The sequence below is a fragment of the Rattus rattus genome, chromosome X (assembly GCF_011064425.1).
Source record: "Rattus rattus isolate New Zealand chromosome X, Rrattus_CSIRO_v1, whole genome shotgun sequence".
NCBI lineage: Eukaryota > Metazoa > Chordata > Mammalia > Rodentia > Muridae > Rattus > Rattus rattus.
Window position 1 is genome coordinate 56,135,069 of NC_046172.1, and position 18,878 is coordinate 56,153,946.

The 18,878-nt window shown below is 39.4% G+C and overlaps 1 protein-coding gene across 1 annotated transcript in view; it reads left to right on the plus strand.

Moving 5' to 3' along the window:
* The first annotated feature begins 1,321 nt into the window (after positions 1 to 1,321).
* The window catches only part of Ar (androgen receptor), a 165,140-nt gene continuing 147,583 nt past the window's right edge, over positions 1,322 to 18,878 (plus strand). The window contains 2 exon segments of the mRNA XM_032889926.1: positions 1,322 to 1,535; positions 1,538 to 2,912. Coding sequence (XP_032745817.1) covers positions 1,358 to 1,535; positions 1,538 to 2,912 — 1,553 coding nt within the window. The 5' untranslated portion in view covers positions 1,322 to 1,357.

The following is an 18,878-nucleotide window of genomic DNA, read 5'->3' on the forward strand; positions in this document are numbered from 1 at the left end:
CAGGAATGAAATCCGGCCTGTGCTAACCTTCTGAGGAGCCGGTAGGCTTGTCTGTTAAAAATCGCTCCAAGTTAAAGCTTCTGCTTTGGAGTCTAAAGCCCGGTTCCGAAAAACAAGTGGTATTTGGGGAAAAGGGGTCTTCAGAGGCTACAGGGAGTCCTTCCAGCCTTCAACCATACTACGCCAGCACTATGTTCTCTAAAGCCACCCTGCGCTAGCTTGCGGTGAGGGGAGGGGAGAAAAGGAAAGGGGAGGGGAGGGGAGAGAGAAAGGAGGTGGGAAGGCAGGGAGGCCGGCCCGCGGGGGCGGGACCGACTCACAAACTGTTGCATTTGCTTTCCACCTCCCAGCGCCCCCTCGGAGATCCCTAGGAGCCAGCCTGCTGGGAGAACCAGAGGGTCCGGAGCCAACCTGGAGGCTGAGAGGGCATCAGAGGGGAAAAGACTGAGCTAGCCACTCCAGTGCCATACAGAAGCTTAAGGGACATACCACGCCAGCCCCAGCCCAGCGACAGCCAACGCCTGTTGCAGAGCGGCGGCTTCGAAGCCGCCGCCCAGAAGCTGCCCTTTCCTCTTCGGTGAAGTTTCTAAAAGCTGCGGGAGACTCGGAGAAAGCGAAGAAAGTGTCCGGTAGGACTACGACTGCCTTTGTCCTCCTCCCTCCTACCCCTACCCCCTCCTGGGTCCCCTCTCCCTGAGCTGACTAGGCAGGCTTCCTGGCCAGCCCTCTCCCCTACACCACCAGCTCTGCCAGCCAGTTTGCACAGAGGTAACTCCCTTTGGCTGAAAGCAGACGAGCTTGTTGCACATTGGAAGGGAGGCTTTTGGGAGCCCAGAGACTGAGGAGCAACAGCACGCTGGAGAGTCCCTGATTCCAGGTTCTCCCCCCTGCACCTCCTACTGCCCGCCCCTCACCCTGTGTGTGGAGCTAGAATTGAAAACATGAAGAGACAGTTGGGGCTTCAGTAGTCGAAAGCAAAACAAAAGCTAAAAGAAAACAAAAAGAAAATAGCCCAGTTCTTATTTGCACCTGCTTCAGTGGACATTGACTTTGGAAGGCAGAGAATTTTCCCTCCCTCCAGTCAAGCTTTGAGCATCTTTCAATCTGTTCTTCAAGTATTTAGGGACAAACTGTGAAACTAGCAGGGCAGATCCTGTCTAGCGCGTGCCTTCCTTTACAGGAGACTTTGAGGCTATCTGGGCGCTCCCCCCCCTCCCTGCAAGTTTTCTTCCCTGGAGCTTCCCGCAGGTGGGCAGCTAGCTGCAGATACTACATCATCAGTCAGTAGAACTCTTCAGAGCAAGAGACGAGGAGGCAGGATAAGGGAATTCGGTGGAAGTTAGAGACAAGCTAAAGGATGGAGGTGCAGTTAGGGCTGGGAAGGGTCTACCCACGGCCCTCGTCCAAGACCTATCGAGGAGCGTTCCAGAATCTGTTCCAGAGCGTGCGCGAAGCGATCCAGAACCCGGGCTCCAGGCACCCTGAGGCCGCTAGCATAGCACCTCCCGGTGCCTGTTTACAGCAGCGGCAGGAGACTAGCCCCGGCGGCGGCGGCAGCAGCAGCACACTGAGGATGGCTCTCCTCAAGCCCACATCAGAGGCACCACAGGCTACCTGGCCCTGGAGGAGGAACAGCAGCCTTCACAGCAGCAGTCAGCCTCCGAGGGCCACCCTGAGAGCGGCTGCCTCCCGGAGCCTGGAGCTGCCACGGCTCCTGGCAAGGGGCTGCCGCAGCAGCCACCAGCTCCTCCAGATCAGGATGACTCAGCTGCCCCATCCACGTTGTCCCTACTGGGCCCCACTTTCCCAGGCTTAAGCAGCTGCTCCGCAGACATTAAAGACATCCTGAGCGAGGCCGGCACCATGCAACTTCTTCAGCAGCAGCAGCAACAGCAGCAGCAGCAGCAACAGCAGCAGCAGCAACAGCAGCAGCAGGAGGTAATATCCGAAGGCAGCAGCAGCGTGAGAGCAAGGGAGGCCACTGGGGCTCCCTCTTCCTCCAAGGATAGTTACCTAGGGGGCAATTCGACCATATCTGACAGTGCCAAGGAGTTGTGTAAAGCAGTGTCTGTGTCCATGGGGTTGGGTGTGGAAGCACTGGAACATCTGAGTCCAGGGGAGCAGCTTCGGGGCGACTGCATGTACGCGTCGCTCCTGGGAGGTCCACCCGCTGTGCGTCCCACTCCTTGTGCGCCTCTGGTCGAATGCAAAGGTCTTTCCCTGGACGAAGGCCCGGGCAAAGGCACTGAAGAGACTGCTGAGTATTCCTCTTTCAAGGGAGGTTACGCCAAAGGGTTGGAAGGTGAGAGTCTGGGCTGCCCTGGCAGCACTGAAGCAGGTAGCTCTGGGACACTTGAGATCCCGTCCTCTCTGTCTCTGTATAAGTCTGGAGCAGTAGACGAGGCAGCAGCATACCAGAATCGCGACTACTACAACTTTCCGCTCGCTCTGTCCGGGCCGCCGCACCCCCAGCCCCCTACCCATCCACACGCCCGCATCAAGCTGGAGAACCCGTTGGACTACGGCAGCGCCTGGGCTGCGGCGGCAGCGCAATGCCGCTATGGGGACTTGGCTAGCCTACATGGAGGGAGTGTAGCCGGACCCAGCACTGGATCGCCCCCAGCCACCGCCTCTTCTTCCTGGCATACTCTCTTCACAGCTGAAGAAGGCCAATTATATGGGCCAGGAGGCGGGGGCGGCAGCAGTAGCCCCAGCGATGCTGGGCCTGTAGCCCCCTATGGCTACACTCGGCCCCCTCAGGGGCTGGCAAGCCAGGAGGCTGACTTCTCTGCCTCTGAAGTGTGGTATCCTGGTGGAGTTGTGAACAGAGTCCCCTATCCCAGTCCCAGTTGTGTTAAAAGTGAAATGGGACCTTGGATGGAGAACTACTCCGGACCTTATGGGGACATGCGGTAAGTTTATCCTAAAAATGCCTCCTTTTGACCAAGGGCACAGAGTAGCAGTTTGCATTTTGTGGAATCTAGGGACTCCCGCCCAAGAGAACATTCGGAGGGATCCTAAAACAGCTCAGTCCAGTTCTATAGGAAGGTCTGTCCTACATCTGGAGCCCTCCTGGGGACTGTCCTCTTGTGAAATGTTCCACCTAAGCCCAGGGAATCTTGCTGCGCTCCGGGGTGCTAATACATACTCTTTAAAATTCCCCTCCAATTTCCCTAGCCTTCTAAACTCCTCCATTAAGATCTTTCTGATATTTCAAGTCCTATGACTTCCAAACTTAAATCCAATTCCATGGGCCATTTTCAGGAATGACGCCCGTAAGCTTTTTCACTGTTTTTCCTTCTCCTTTCCTCAAAGTCCTGAGAACACGATCAGAAATGTGGGGAGTTTTTTGTCTATGGGTCTGTTGGTATTCATCTTCTAGTCCGTGAAGTGAATGGTCTTGGCATACTAAAAGGGAAATAAAAGCAAAAACCTGATTTCGGCCCGCATCCTTCAAAGAGAGATAATAGAATTCTCAATTCTCGGAGAAAGAAAAGCCGCATCTGGTTGCTGAGGGGCTCGGGGTGAAGGAGTGCAGTTTTGTTTCCCAGGAAGAAAGCGGGGACTTGCTCTCTGGTTAGAGATCAGCCTAGAGAATTCAACAAGCACATTTAGAGCAGGTAGATGGGGTTACTTTCGTGGTAAACAGTGAGCTAAGTTTGCTCTCACGTATTTCTCAGCATTGACTGATTGTTGGGAGTAACTGTGTGGGCCAGTTTTCTCTTGAAAAGTGTTTACTTTCTGTAGATTAGAACACATCAGAAAGCCTTTATTTGGGGCTCGCACTGGACCTGTAAAGAAAAGAAATGTCCTGTAAATGAATAATTTGAGCAGGTTTGAGTTTGACTTACAAGTGTTGCAAACAAAACAAAACTGTAAAACATGTCCTGCTGCTTGAGTGTGCTCAGAAATTTATACTGGACAGAGAGGAATACGGCACCACATTACATTTTTCATTTTAAGGACATACTTATATTTTAAACCTGGAGTTGCTTGTTCTAACAAATTGAGCAAGAACTGTCAGTGACCTATGAACCACAATGTTGCCTCACAATTCTAATTAGGACAGCAGAAAAGTGGCGGGCAATTTTGCCTTATTAAAAGTATTTACCACTGCTTCTTGAGCCTCTCAGAGACTAGTTGAAACCCTTTTCTCACTAAGTTAAGATAATCTTTTCATCTGATAAGATGGAGTATTGACTGAGTAATTAATGGTTGATTTTCCTGAGGTGTTCGCGTTTCTCTATGGATTTATGTTTGTGTCTCAAGTGGTTTTCTTTCATTTGGGATGTCCCCCAAATGTCTTTGTTAGATGTACCATAATTTTTGGTGACTTAATTCTAACAATTTGTATTCTCTTATTGTTCTTGGTTGTTAGGACAATGTCCAAAAATGAAAAAGGGAGGATAAGTTTTCATAAAATACACTTTTTGTTGAGTTGTTGAAGAAACAGTTTATCACAGTTTATATTCTATTTGGTTTTTAAGGTTTGTCTTACAGGATTTTCAAAGATTTATCTGATAGCATTAAATCTTTTCCAGTTAAGTTAGAGTGTTTATTTTTGTGATGGGTTTTACTGTGGGATAAAAGGTCTTCGTTTTATGAGAATAGATTTACTCGGTATGGTTAATTTTTTCTAGGGCTGTCAACTAGAGAACGGAGTCCCTCTTTTACTACAAACTTTACTTTGAGTGGGAATGTCTAAAGTGCTTCCTAGTCTAGCATGGTGCTAAGCCTAGCCACATGAGCTAGCCACCCATCTTCGGTCTATCGCACCCCAACTCTGCACACTTAAGAAGAAGAAAAGTAGTAGTTCTCAGTGTTGGTTTTAGAAGCTGCATTTTTGAAATTACGGTCTGACTTTCTACCAAGTGAATTTAAATACTTTCTAGCATTTATATAGTGAGCATTCTGATTTTATCTCTGTCCTTAGTGGGAGGGGTCCCTTTGCTATTAGAATGATCAGTATACTTTGAAGCTTCATTGACACTCTTTAAATTTTTGAGAGAGAATTTGGCTAGACTCAATGAAGTTCCTGTCTAAGTGAGCAGACAATTTCCATTTCTAGGATCTAGAAAATCATTTGAATCATTTTGTTGCAAATTAATTAATTGATCTCATGAGAATGCAACCAACATTTAAAATGGAAATAGTTTCTGACTTTTCTTTTGTTTCCCGTACTTCACAGGCATAATTGGATGAAAAGCAAAGACTTTTTAAAGGCAAGTCCAGAGCGCATTCCCTCTGGATGGCAGGCATTGTGTGCTGATTTCGAATGTAATATCTCAAAATTCTGGAAGCTTCTCACAACTTTATTCAATTGTCTGTGACCATGAACATTAGTTATATGAGGGAGAAAATTTTTTAGCTTTACTAACAGAAGCAGTAATTCGGTGTCAGACATTAGCAACATTTCTACTAAGAAGGCAGAAACTGAAAATCTGCCCTGTCTTATTTTTACTTAGTAAAAAATAAGCATATGCTTTGAACAGAAAGAAAAATAAAATAATGGGTCTCGTTTATAAGTCTGATGATATTTTATGAAGCTGTTTTCTTTTGGAGATCAAATAACACTAAAACTTTGCAGCACAATACTGTGGTAAACATGAATGCTTACAAATTAGAGCCCTAGAGAACCCATAAAAGAATTTGAGTTGGGGCTAAAGAGAAATTACTCAGATGCAGAATGAAAATTAATATTTTTGTGTGTTTGTCGCAACATTCATAAAAGGCATTATTTTAGTGACAATGACAAGTTCTACCTTTTATTTTATTTTTTCTCAGTTTCCTGTTTTATCAATTCTCACGTCATCTCCATTCTCCTTCCTAGTTACCAAGCGTTTTTTCCCAGCTATCATAGAAGGAGTAGTTTGCATGTTTTATAAAGCAAAATTTGGCTTTCTGATCAAGGAATGATTTCTGCTGTCCTCTGTAATTTGCAAACACATAGTGAGTTCTTCCTGGGTGTCAGTCACCCGAACACGAACACCAAATAGCCAAGTCAGTTGGCACCCATTTGTAAGTAACCACAAGATGCAGCCATGGCAAGACCCTCTTATGTAGGCTAGCTCTCTCAGTAGAAAATGTTTCCTATATCACTTATAACTTTCCAATTGTTAGTTTGAGGTGCTTTCCCGGCATTATTAATTTTACCTCATTAAGGAGCTGATAAATGGAAATAATGTTGAATGTGCTGACACATTTCTTTTGTTAAGTGTTTTCTTCACTGTTTTAATTTTCTCATCTGGTTTTTATATATACTTTTAAAACAGAGTTCTTTCATCTCCTGATTTGTACACATATAATGGTCACTCTTCAAGGTATCCTGCAAGTTGTACATGGATTATTATTATTATTATTATTATTATTATCATTATCATTATTGCTATTACTAAAACTACTACATATGGTGATAAAGAGACCATTAATTTTAATTGGAGTTTAGTTTAAGCAAGGAACAGAATGAAGACTTGGAGGGACAAAGGCTGATTTATAATCACATCTGAAATCATGATAATGAAAAATATAGATAATTAAAAATAAACAAAAATTTACATTTTTTTTCATATTGGTAAGAGAATGAAAAAAAACTTTCCCCAACCCCCAACTACTCCATTTTCTCTTTGTCTGCAGCTTCCTCAAATCCTGCCTATGCTTGGTTTTCTTTTATTCCCCTTTCCGTGCCTTTGACATTGAAATATAGACTCTTCTTTCTACTCCATAGGATTTTCCCCCCTCATTATACCTGTGGCATGCCCCTAAAGAATCTCTTTAATGAAAATCTGGCAAGTAACAGATCAGGACGAATGCAGAACGCAGCACCTCTCTTAAGACTAGACAGCAGGAGCGAACTGTAAAGTAAACAGCCGCATAGCAAGACATTTTTACCTTCAGGTTAGAGCAGGTTCAACAGTTGCTGAGGAAATTGTGGGAGATAGCTTATACAACTTGAAGATTTAGTGAAATATTTTGCCTCCCCCAACTCCGGGTGTGGATGTATATGTGTGTGTATGTGTCTGTGTGTCTGTAGGTATATGTCTTGCAGAACTGGAGTTTGAATCCAGGGTCCTCTGCACTGAGCTATCTATACAGCCTATCTTAATCTCTGTCCTTTTCCCTGTGATGACCCTCCTGATAACCTTCTCTCAGACACTGAAGATAATTATACTTGCAGTTTCTCAAAAACTCGGTCTCAATCTGTATCTATTCATCCATTCTGTATGTCCAAGTCAGTTTTTGTCTTCACATGAAGTTTCTTGGACTACATGAAAATTATTATTGGTAAACAAAATAGTAAAGAAATTAATTTACTTCAGTTTCCATTGTCAGCAGTTCATCGAGTTCTGTGATATTCATTTATACTGAGTTATACTTGTCCTAAAGACAACATTGACCTTTAAATAGTGACTTGTGAAATAACATACAATTAATATTATGATAACCTTCATGATATATAAGAAAAATGTACACTTTATGCATACATAGTATTTTCTAGTTTATTCATTAACAGTCAAACAACTTCAAATAGGCCAGTAAGGCACTTAATGTTATGTCAACTTCCTGACTATTGGTCAGAATACTAAAATATTGCATTTTGTATACCTGTTGGTCATTTGAGGAAACGTCTCTGAAGCAGAACATGAAACTTCTGGAAGCTTCTCTCCTGATTCTAATGTTTTAGATTGTTACTTAGTTAGGGCTCCACATAATGTCTACATCGCAAAGCTGAGACGGCACAAATTGTGGTTTTCAAACTCAGGAATGATATTACTTTTCTCCCTCACACTGATTGCTGCCAATCTGCCAGGTATGTCATGTTTGGGAATGGCTCACTCATAAATTTATAGCATTAAAGTGCTGTTGGTCACTAGAGAATGTTGACAATTTCGATCATGTTGTATCAGAGTTCTATTTCGTTACCAGTAGCCAATTTAAGACATAATTCACAATCCATACAATTCATCTATGCACATTTGAGTTCTTTATAGCAAATTCTGAGTTATGTACCTACTATCACAATCAATGTTGGAAACTTTACTCACCCAGTCAAAAACCTATGTGGTTGGTAGCAGTCACCTCTCTACCTAACTCCCAACTCTGATGTAACACTAATTTGCTCTTAGTCTCTATGGATGTATGCATTCTGCCATCTCATCTAAATAAACACAGCAATGCAACACTAGTTCTAGTGTGACTAGGTTCTTTCATATAATTTTTCCTATATAAGAAAAAGTACATTTTATGCATACATAGTATTTTCCAGTTTATTCATTAATAGTCAAATAACTGCAAAGAGGCCAGTAAGGTGCTTAATGTTATGTTAACTTTCTTGCTTTTGTTCAGAATACTAAAACACTGCATTCATTAGAGTTAAATGCACTAAAACAGTGTTAAATCATATAGTGAGGACTTCATTATTTTTTCAGAGTTGAATAATTTTTTATATTGTAGATTTTGCCACATTTTGCCAGTTTATGGAAATTATGGTTGTCACCATTGTTTGAGCATTACTACTACTATTATTACATAACTGTATTGCCACAAACTTTCATGCATACTTTTTAAAATGTTAATTTATTTACATTACTTTATGTGTATGAGTGTTGTGCCCGCATGCATGTATGTGCACCACATTCATGCCTGGGGTATCTGATTCTCTGGACCGGAAATTCGAGATGGTTGTGAGCTGCCATATGGATGCTGGAAACTAAACAAGGGTCCTTGGAAAAAGTAACAAGCGCTCTTAAACACAAAGCCGTCTTTTAAATCTTCTGGGTAAATAATAAGTAACAGAAATGTCCTTTCATATAGTACCCATATTATCAATTTTATAAGAATATGCCAAGCTGTTTTTAAAAGTGTCTTTTTAGACAGTTTGGAAGTGTCTAAATTATACAAAAGTGTACTTTAGAATTGAAGGAGTATTATGTCAATATACTACTCTATCCATATCTTGTAAACACTTATTATTATCACTTTTCTTTAAAAGTATGTGTGTGTGTGTGTGTGTGTGTGTGTGTGTGTATGTGTGTGTGTGTGTATGCACAGGTGTAGGTACCTGTGAAAGCCAGAAGAGGGCATCACATCTCCTTGAACAAGATTGTGAGTCATTTCATGTAGATGTTGGAACAAGGTCCTCTGAAAGAACAACAAGTGCTTTTTACCACTCAACTCTCTCCAGCCCCATATCATTGTCATTATTATTATTGTTGTTGTTGTTGTTGTGATATCTAGTGGGTGTGAAGTTCTAGCTTATTCTCATTTTTATTGTGTATTTTTCCAATCAATATATTTTCTTGAATGTTTGTTGATTATCTTTTTTGACAAAATACCTATGTATATTCTTCATTCATGCTTAGTTGTGTTGCCATTTTGACATTGAGTTATGAGTCTTTTAAAATATATGTTTTGATAAAAAGTCCTTTAATGGAATGATTTATGAATATTTATAAATTTGTTAGCAGCATCCACGGAAGGAAAACACTTTTGATTAATTTGATAAAATTCAGAGTTTCTTTGTATTGGATTATACGTTTGTTGTTTTATATTAAGAGGTTTTCCCTAATTCTAAAACAAAAACATATATACCCATGTTTTTTTCCATGAGTTTCCCAGTTTTTGCTACTTATATTTTGTCTTTGATAATCCTTGATTTAATGTTTTATATGTTGTGAAGTAAAGATCCAGGTCCCATTTCTGTTCCTGTAGATATCCAGTTATCATTGTTGAATCTTTGTCCCATTCATCTATCTCAGAATTATTTGTACAAATGCATTAACCATGCATGTGAGATATTTTGACATTCAACTATATTTGCTAGTCTATATATCTTTACTCATTCCATTTCTACATTGCTTAAATTGTGCATATGTTATTAAGTTTTTTATTTAATATTAACACTCCAGCCATATTAATTACTAGTTTCTTCCACAGTTTTTTGACTATGTGATTGCATTTGCTGAGAATATATTTGATGTCTTTGTCTGGAAAAGTCTGCAACAATATAAGCAATGAATTAAATGTAGGATAATTAATGAGTCATAGTGTGGAGATTTAAGGAACATATCCAGTATGGGAGTCAGACCAAGAGTAATTGGTCTGACTGATACAAAGATTTCAACTGATACAAAGGTTTATTTTGAGCTTCTAAATAAATGAGGTTTCCCCCCCCCACTTCCCTCAGGGGAGGAAGGGATAAACACAAGTGAAATAATTCAAGGAATAAGAGAAAATAATAGGGTCATTATTGTACCACTAACAATATTTTACTGGCTGGTCATTGGTGATTTAAAGGTAAGACTTTTGATTGTTTTCCTGTCTTTGAAGCGTACCCTTAGATCTATGAAAGCTCCCCATGGAGACTTCCAGATCAGTTCTATCTCATTTCCTTCAAGACCTGTGTTCAAAGTGTGTGGTGTCTTCAGTAATAAGCTCTTGCTTTAAGGTTCATGGAGGCAACCAAGGGCAGTAACAATAATCTACATTGCTTTGAAAGTCTCTTGGACTTCCATAAGGAATTACTTATCTGTACTATTTGTTATTCAGTCTATGGTTCTTGAGGTGAGCATTATCTGTGTATCTATAGAATCTGTGTCTGTATATTAATATTTATTGATATACTTGTTTTTAAGTAAGCATATGAAACAATGTTTTGCTACATTTTTTTTCAAATATCTGTAGTGTACGCTTCTTTCTCTATAGTACCCTCATTCCTGTTCCCCAGTTAAAGTACCCATGCTCATTTTCTCACTTTTCCCTTTCATAGTACTCTTGTGCACTCTCCCTACCCCCCTTCCCTCTAGAGCAGCAGTTCTGAACCCATGGGTCGTGACTCCTTTTGGGGGAGGTGTTAAAATTTATTTTACAGGAGTAGCCCAAGACCATCAAAATCACAAATATTTACATTACAATTCATAATGATAGCAAAATCACAGTTATGAAGTAGCAATGAAAATAACTTTATGCTTGGGGTGGCCACCATGACATGAGGAACTGTATGAAATATCATAGCATTAGGAAGGTTGAGAACTGCTGCTCTAGAACATTTCCAACCTTCCAACCCCCTCATAAAATGGTCCATCTTTACTTTTCTAGTTTCTAGGGTTACTTCAGAATACATACTTGAATTTAAAAATTCAGAGCTAGGATGGACTTTCCAATTCCTTCTATAAAGCCAGCATTACTCTAGTATCAAAGCAGGATAAAGATACATCAAGAACAAAAAATTACAGTTCAATATCCTTGATGAATATAAGCTCAAAACTCCTCATTAAAATACTTACAAAACTGCATTAAAATACTTACAAAACTGAATTTAAGCATATAACAAAAGTCCAACATGTTTTCATTATAAAAGCCCTAGAGTCCCGAAAGAAGATTACCTCAACGGCTAACATCATCATAATTAGAAAGTGACTTAAAATTATCACATTCAACATAAGGACTAGATAGGGCTTTCTACCACCCTTACTCCTCTTCCACATAGTGCCTGAAAGACTAGCTAGAGAAATAAGAGTCTAGAAGTAAATTTAAGCAATGTAAATAGGAAATGAATAAGACAGATTTTCCATATTTAGAGATGATAAGGTATAAATAAGAGGTGCCAGAAATTCCACCCAGAAGCTTCTAGAAAATGAACATTCTGCCCAGATGGTTTTAAGTTTACACAATCCACAACAAAGAATACCATGACTTCCTATACAAAAATAGAACACAAACACACAAAATCAAATCCACAAAAAAGCACACACATGAACACACACACACACACACACACACACACACACTCAAACTTCTAACAATGATATAAAAGAAGTACAAAACCACTGGATATTTAATCAATCCTGAACAAAAAGAACAATGCTGAAGTGACTATAATATGAGATTTCAGGCAATAAAATAATGTTTACCTTGTAAAAATAGTATAGGTTAAGACTACTGCATATGACTCATTGATAAGTGGCTATTAGCCCAAATGCTTGAATTACCCTAGATGCCTAGAACACATGAGACTCAAGACAGATGATCAAAATGTGAATGCTTCACTCCTTCTTTAAAAGCGGAACAAGAATACCCTTGGCAGGGAATAGGGAAGCAAAGATTAAAACAGACACAGAAGGAACACCCATTCAGAACCTGCCCCACATGTGGCCCATACATATACAGCCACCCAATTAGACAAGATGGATGAAGCAAAGAAGTGCAGGCAGACAGGAACCGGATGTAGATCTCTCCTGAGAGACACAGCCAGAATACAGCAAATACAGAGGCGAATGCCAGCAGAAACCACTGAACTGAGAACAGGACCCCTGTTGAAGGAATCAGAGAAAAGAACTGGAAGAGCTTGAAGGGGCTCGAGACCTATATGTACAACAATGCCAAGCAACCAGAGCTTCCAGGACTAAGCCACTACCTAAAGATATACATGGACTTACCTGGACTCTGACCCTCATAGGTAGCAATGAATATCCTAGTAAGAGCACCAGTGGAAGGGGGAAGCCCTGGTCCTGCTAAGACTGAACCCCAGTGAACTAGATTGTTGGGGTAGGGTGGTAATGGGGGAGGGATGGGGGGGAAGCCCTTATGGAAGGGAGGGGAGGTTAGATGTTGACCCGATACCGGAAGGGGAATAACACTCAAATGTAAATAAGAAATACTCAAAATAAAGAAAAAAATTGACCCAAAGAGGAAAAAAAAAGAAAAGAAAAAAAAATACCACTGCATATGCAGCAGAGGATAGCCTTGTCTGGCAGCAATGGGAGTGGAAGCCCTTGGTCCTGAAGGCTCGATGGCTCAGTGATAAGGAACGCCAAGCCATGGGGCAGGAGGAGGTGTGGCTAGGGGGAGCACCATGATGGAGGCAGAGGAGGGGGAAGGGAGGAATGGATGGGTTTCTGAGGGGAAACCGGGAAGGGAGATAACATTTGAAATGTAAATAAACAAAATAACGAAAAAAAGATTATTATAATAATGTTCACAATTGTGTTCAGAAAGTTTAGGTAATATGCAGATAAATAGCTTCAAAGGAGGAAGGAATTTCAGTTTCACTGTTTTATTTTCAGTATATTTTTCCAGCTAACATTTATTGAACATTTACCACATGCATAGTTCTGTATTGTCAATGAAAAGGCATTGAAGAATCCAACCGTGGAACTGACAGTGTCACGAGGGGAGACATGAGAATATGACAAATAACAAGTGTCATGAAGACGAGATTAGCAGAGTGACTAGGATAAGTACGAAGGTGTGAAATCACAGTTTGTATTTGTTGGTCAGCCTTACAGAGAATGAAATACTTGAGAAGAGGCCTGAAAGAAATGAAGAAATAAGCCATGTGGCTACACAAGATTAAATAATTTCAGGCACCAAGAGCCTAAAGAAGGTCCACACTTGTCTTGACAAAAGACAGAGGCTTATATTAGTAGTTTGCCTAAATAAGAAATGAGAGAACACAGCATCAGAGGTGTAAGTGGATCTCCTAAGTATTCTATATTAATTCAGAGTTTACTCTAAGAAAGTAAATAAAATAACATAGTATTTTAGTAGAACTCTTTTTCATAGAATCTGTTACTTTAAACTCATGATACATTTATTTGGCAACTTATATCTGTGGAGAAGTGACTGCAGAGTAAATGGGAAACAAGGAGATGAAACTGTTGCAGATGAAGCTGTTTCAAAAGGAAGATGATAGTTCAGAGTAAGGTTGTGAAAGAAGTAAGAAATGGCTGGATTGGGATGTTTTAATGAAAGAGTCAGAGCATTTACTGACAGCTGATACACAGGGTGAAAAAAGAAAGTAGATAAACATGATTGGCAAAATGTTGGCTTAAACAACTGGAAAAGCACATTGTCATTTACAGAATGATGAAAAGTATATGTGGAAAAAGTATAGGACATAGAAATCAAATATTTAGTAATATTTGTGTCTTCCAGTGAGCTTCTTCAATCATTCAGGTTTCATTCAGAGACTTCAAGTTTCCTCTTCTTCAAGGAGATTAAAAATCTTACAGATTATTTCTTCAGAAAAAGGATGAACTTTTTTCTTCTTTCCCAAACTTTAAGACAAGTAATTAAATAGGAAGCCATACAATTTGACAGCTACACCCAAAAGAGTGAGTATATTTTTGGAATATTATACCAACATTATAGTTCAGTTTTTATAAGCATGGGTTTTAACCAAGGGTGAAATCTATAGGAAAGGTGAACAGAAATAGTCTTAAATTAGAGTTCATAGAATTTGGGCAGTCATCTTTTCTAGCTATCTCATTTTATGGATGAGGTGCCTAAGGCACAGATATAAAAGTCTTAGCCAAGATCTCACAACAAGTTATTGTCTGCATCTAGTCAGAACCTATTCTGAAGGCAAACTGTATATTATTTTCTTAGAAAACTCTACATTGACAACTCCAGTTTCATAACAAATAATTATAACAATAGCAATAATAGCAAGAGCACATATTATTTATTGCTTGTAAACCTTTGACATTTGCATGGGTTAATAAATTTAGTTATTACGCCAACTTTTGGAAAATAGGCCTTTGCCTACATGTCAAAGAGGTGGGAAGTGATTGGATCTGTGTGTTCCCCAGAAAGGTTGGCTTTTATGTTTAAGACTGTTTTTAACCTCTGAGTACTTCTAGCTCTGCCCACATGTGCATCTATATGGGCTTATCTACTAGGAGATGAGAAACTTACCCATGACTCTGGTCTCAAAAAAAAATGACTCTCTTCTCTAGCACCTGTCAACTGACTACAGCAACTCAGTCAAGGTGTTAACTCTGTTTATACCACTTGAAATTAAGGGGTTACCTAACTGGTTCCCTACCATCTAAAAGGCAGGACACTTGTGGCTTTGTTGGACCCTTTTGTTATATAATCCACTGCTAATAGGGCAGCCTAGTGGTCTGATATTAGTTAGGGGATATGGGATGAAAGGCACAGGATAAAGAGTGGATAATTTTATGGTAAGTGATTAGAAAACATGATGTAGGAATTATAGACTTAGAGCTCAAAATACTGTTTGCTGAACTTTAAAGTGAACTACCAACTTGTACAATCGAATGCCTGCTTAAATAGGACTGCTTTGAAGTAAGAAAGAGAAAAGTGCCCAGTTCATGTGATTCATAATAATCCCAATGACATACATGCATATTCCCGTGCTACAGCTCAAGAAACAGCCGCACAAAAATTGAATAACATGCTCAAGTTGACTGAACATATAAGCAAAAAACGCTTGTTCAGAATTCACTACATCTATGCAAAGGACTGCTGCTCGTATTACAGAAAGTTTTAACTTTAACAATATTATATCTGAACTTTAAACATTAAACATTTTTAGTTTGGGCTTACCGTGGTAAGGGCTCACAAAGGAGATGATATCCAAAAATCGTTATGTAAGGACAGAGTCAAATCTTTGAAAAGTGAAAATGTGACTTTCCGTTACTTTCTATTCTATCACTTTGCCCCTTTTTCAACATCCTCTTGTCGCCCCTATTTCTTTTCTGTCTGGCCTAGTTGCTAGTAAAAACACAAACAAATGACTCCATGAACAAGATAAGACAGACAGCTAGTTGAGTGAACAGAACTCATCCTTTTTTAGAGAGTGATAAAGTGAAATAAATCTTAAAACAAGACAGCAGGTTGTGTGATTAATATTAAATAAGAAGGAAAATTTCATAGCACTTACTCGATGTTATCTCTGTCCTTTTAGGTCCAATTGGTTGCACAGAGTCCCTTACATCATGAGCATGGGTGTCACATTGCATTTTCTTTCTTTCTTTTTTTTTTTTTCACTGGGTAATGGGAAGCAGGCTTGCTGCAAATGCCTTGCTCAGTGTTTTTTCTTTGAAAGGTGGCACCTTTTCTACTCATGCAAATGATAACCACTTAACTACTTCTTTTGAAAGTTGGCAATGCCTGAGTGAAAGTGTCTTTCCAAACTTGCCATATTGTGTCACAGCTCTTCAGCATTGTCTAACCTCTAATTTGATGACGAAAGCACATAAACTCAGGGTTGACAGTAAAGATGGAAACATTTGGTATTCAATATTTGAATGTTAAAATAGAACATGTTATATATCAATTTCTTCTGCCTATCTACCTTCCCCTTTTATCTTTGCTTAAAACACCAAGGTTAGCAACTTGTGGTCTGTGGGAGTTTCCAATTGTTCATATGAAATCTGCTCGATCAGCCTTTTAAATAAAAAGGACCAAGTTAGACTGAGATATTTTTCTTAGCAATTATCTAATAATAGAACAAAAATCTTAGCCATGCTCCTGTTTTTAGATGGTATGTTGTTTGCTTTAGATGCATGCTGAACCTCAATGAGGTACTAGGCTGACTCAAAGTATTTCAGGTCAGATGTAGAAATGAACAGAGTGGTCTCTTTGAGGAATCATTCCCCTTCCAGGTTCAGCATTTTCCATCAGAGTTGACCTTAGGGTTTCTGGGAAAAGACAAGACTAAGATTTTCAGAACTATGGTGCTAAAAGAAAATGTTTCCCTAAGCACTGTTGGTCATTCCTTCTACCCACATTCAAATCCTTATCACTTCTCACTCTATTGTGAAGTGATCTCAAGTTTCTTATCTCCCATGCTCTTTACTGTACTTTCATTCACGTGGTATCCTTGCCACAAAACAGTACTAAAGTTCAATTAAAATATTTTTTAGAATCTTATTTCAAATATCCCTGGGACTGTAAGTTCCTTGACAATTGAAGCCTTACATGATTTATCTCCCTATTCTCAGTATTTGTCACAAAGAAGCTTTCCTGAATAATTACGTAATGGAGGATTAAAATTTCAGCTCCTTGGACTAGGCTAATAGAGTACTTGCCTAGCTTAGGCAAGACAATGGGGTCAAGCCCAGTGGTACACGTCTACTACACAACCCCTACACAAATTCAGATCCTCTCCAGTTGTTTGGAAGTTCAATTCCAAATTTGGTAAATATGGTGTTCAGGTCTCTTTATGTCTGCCTCTTGATCTGGTTCATTTTCCCAGTTGTTTCCTTTTTTAACAATCTTGCCAAATGGATCTAGTTGCCATCGCTTTAAACCACCCCCACTCTTTTGTTTTTTGAACTTACTGTTTTTCCTATTATCCCTTTGACCTTGAAAGCTGTCCTAATTTCAATAATGTCTACATGTCTAATCATAGCTCTAATAACAGCTTCCTACAAGATAAATTTTCTCATTCTCCAACCCAAGAAAAAGTGATCTCTGATAGGATATATTTGAAACATGTTTTCTGTAGTTTCCTTGTCTATAAACCAGGGCTAGAAATATCTAGCTCATAAGATTTTTAGAAGAAATATTCTGATGATGGAAAGAATGCTTAGTACAAATCAAGAATCAAATTATGCTTACCTCTTCATTCCTTATTAATGAATATACATAATAATTAGTCCTTCAAATTATAATCATTTACATGTATGCAAATAATTTTGATGCATATATTCTTTTAAAACTTCTTCTTTAGAAAAAAGATCGCTTCTTGGATGTTTCTTTATAAAATTGCCAAAATGCATAACTTAGACTTCTCTATGTAATGGATAGTCCATATGTATTAGGTGATTCTAAGTTAATAGCACTGACTGCCACAAACAACTCATCGGGTCAGACGTTCTTTCTCTAGAACTGATTACTTGGAATAAAAAGAAATATTGCCTTGCTTTTATAAATTCTAATACTTGCAATATGTTATTCAACCTCATCATTTATGTGACATTAAGCATGGAGGTGTTAACTAAGATTCTGGAAAAAAAAAGTAAAGGAGGAGGACAGCAGTGGACTATTCCCTAAATGCATTTGAATGATTATGTTCAATTTTTTTTCTGTAGTACCACAAAGAGAAAAAACAATGAGGACAGGTTATATTTTAGTAAAAGAGAAAAGTTGTCCACTAGAACCAGGTATGTTTTACCTACCCTAAACAATGTGTCTATGAATGTGCTCATTGAATTGCTATTCATATTTCCCATGGAAATTCAGCTTTCTACTTTGGAAGTGAAGACCTAACAATATTGGATACTGCCTGGCAAAGGAGAAGAGGAAGTGAAAATTGTTCCACATCCAGATAGAACGTGTGCAATTTAGTTTCTCCAGGGACCCTTGAACTACTTTGGTCACTTAAGTTATTTACTTAACTCTTATACACATATGACTTTGCCATAGATAGATCAATGGCCTGGGTAAATCCTAAGGGCCATTTTCACTGTAAGAATTTTTGCTCCTCACATAGGAGAAGCTAAAGAAAAAGTACAAGGGACTTCACAAATCACATCAGACCTGACTTTCAATTCTGACACAATCGTTTACCAGTGGTACAACCTCAAGATAGTAACTTATCTTTGATCAAGTCCTTTGCCTATGGAATACTTTCCTTAAAGCCTTATTGTAAGCTCTAAATAGAGCATCTTAAACAAAGAGCATTACACTTAAGTAAGTGCTAAAATATTAATTCCCTTTTTATTCATCACACCCTGTGTGTCTATTGGCATGAGGGCATAAGTAGTAAATTCGCCTTGCTGAAGATATTCAGAAACAGACAAAACCTACTAAAAATCATGGGAGGCACAGATTTGGATTCAAACACACAATGCCCATAGTTACCTCCTAACCACTGTAAAGCTTCTAAGTGAATTTAAAATGTTCATTGAGATGACTTTAGGGGGATCCCATGAAGTTCAGGATTTCCAATAAGTAACACGAAGCTGAGTGTGTGTGTGTGTATGTGTGTGTGTGTGTGTGTGTGTGTGTGTGTGTGTGAAAGTAAATAATAAATAAAAAGCATTCAGCCTAGTGTCTGACTCATAATAAAAACTTGATATACATGCAATACCACAACATCTATCATTATAATTATTCCTAGCACTGTT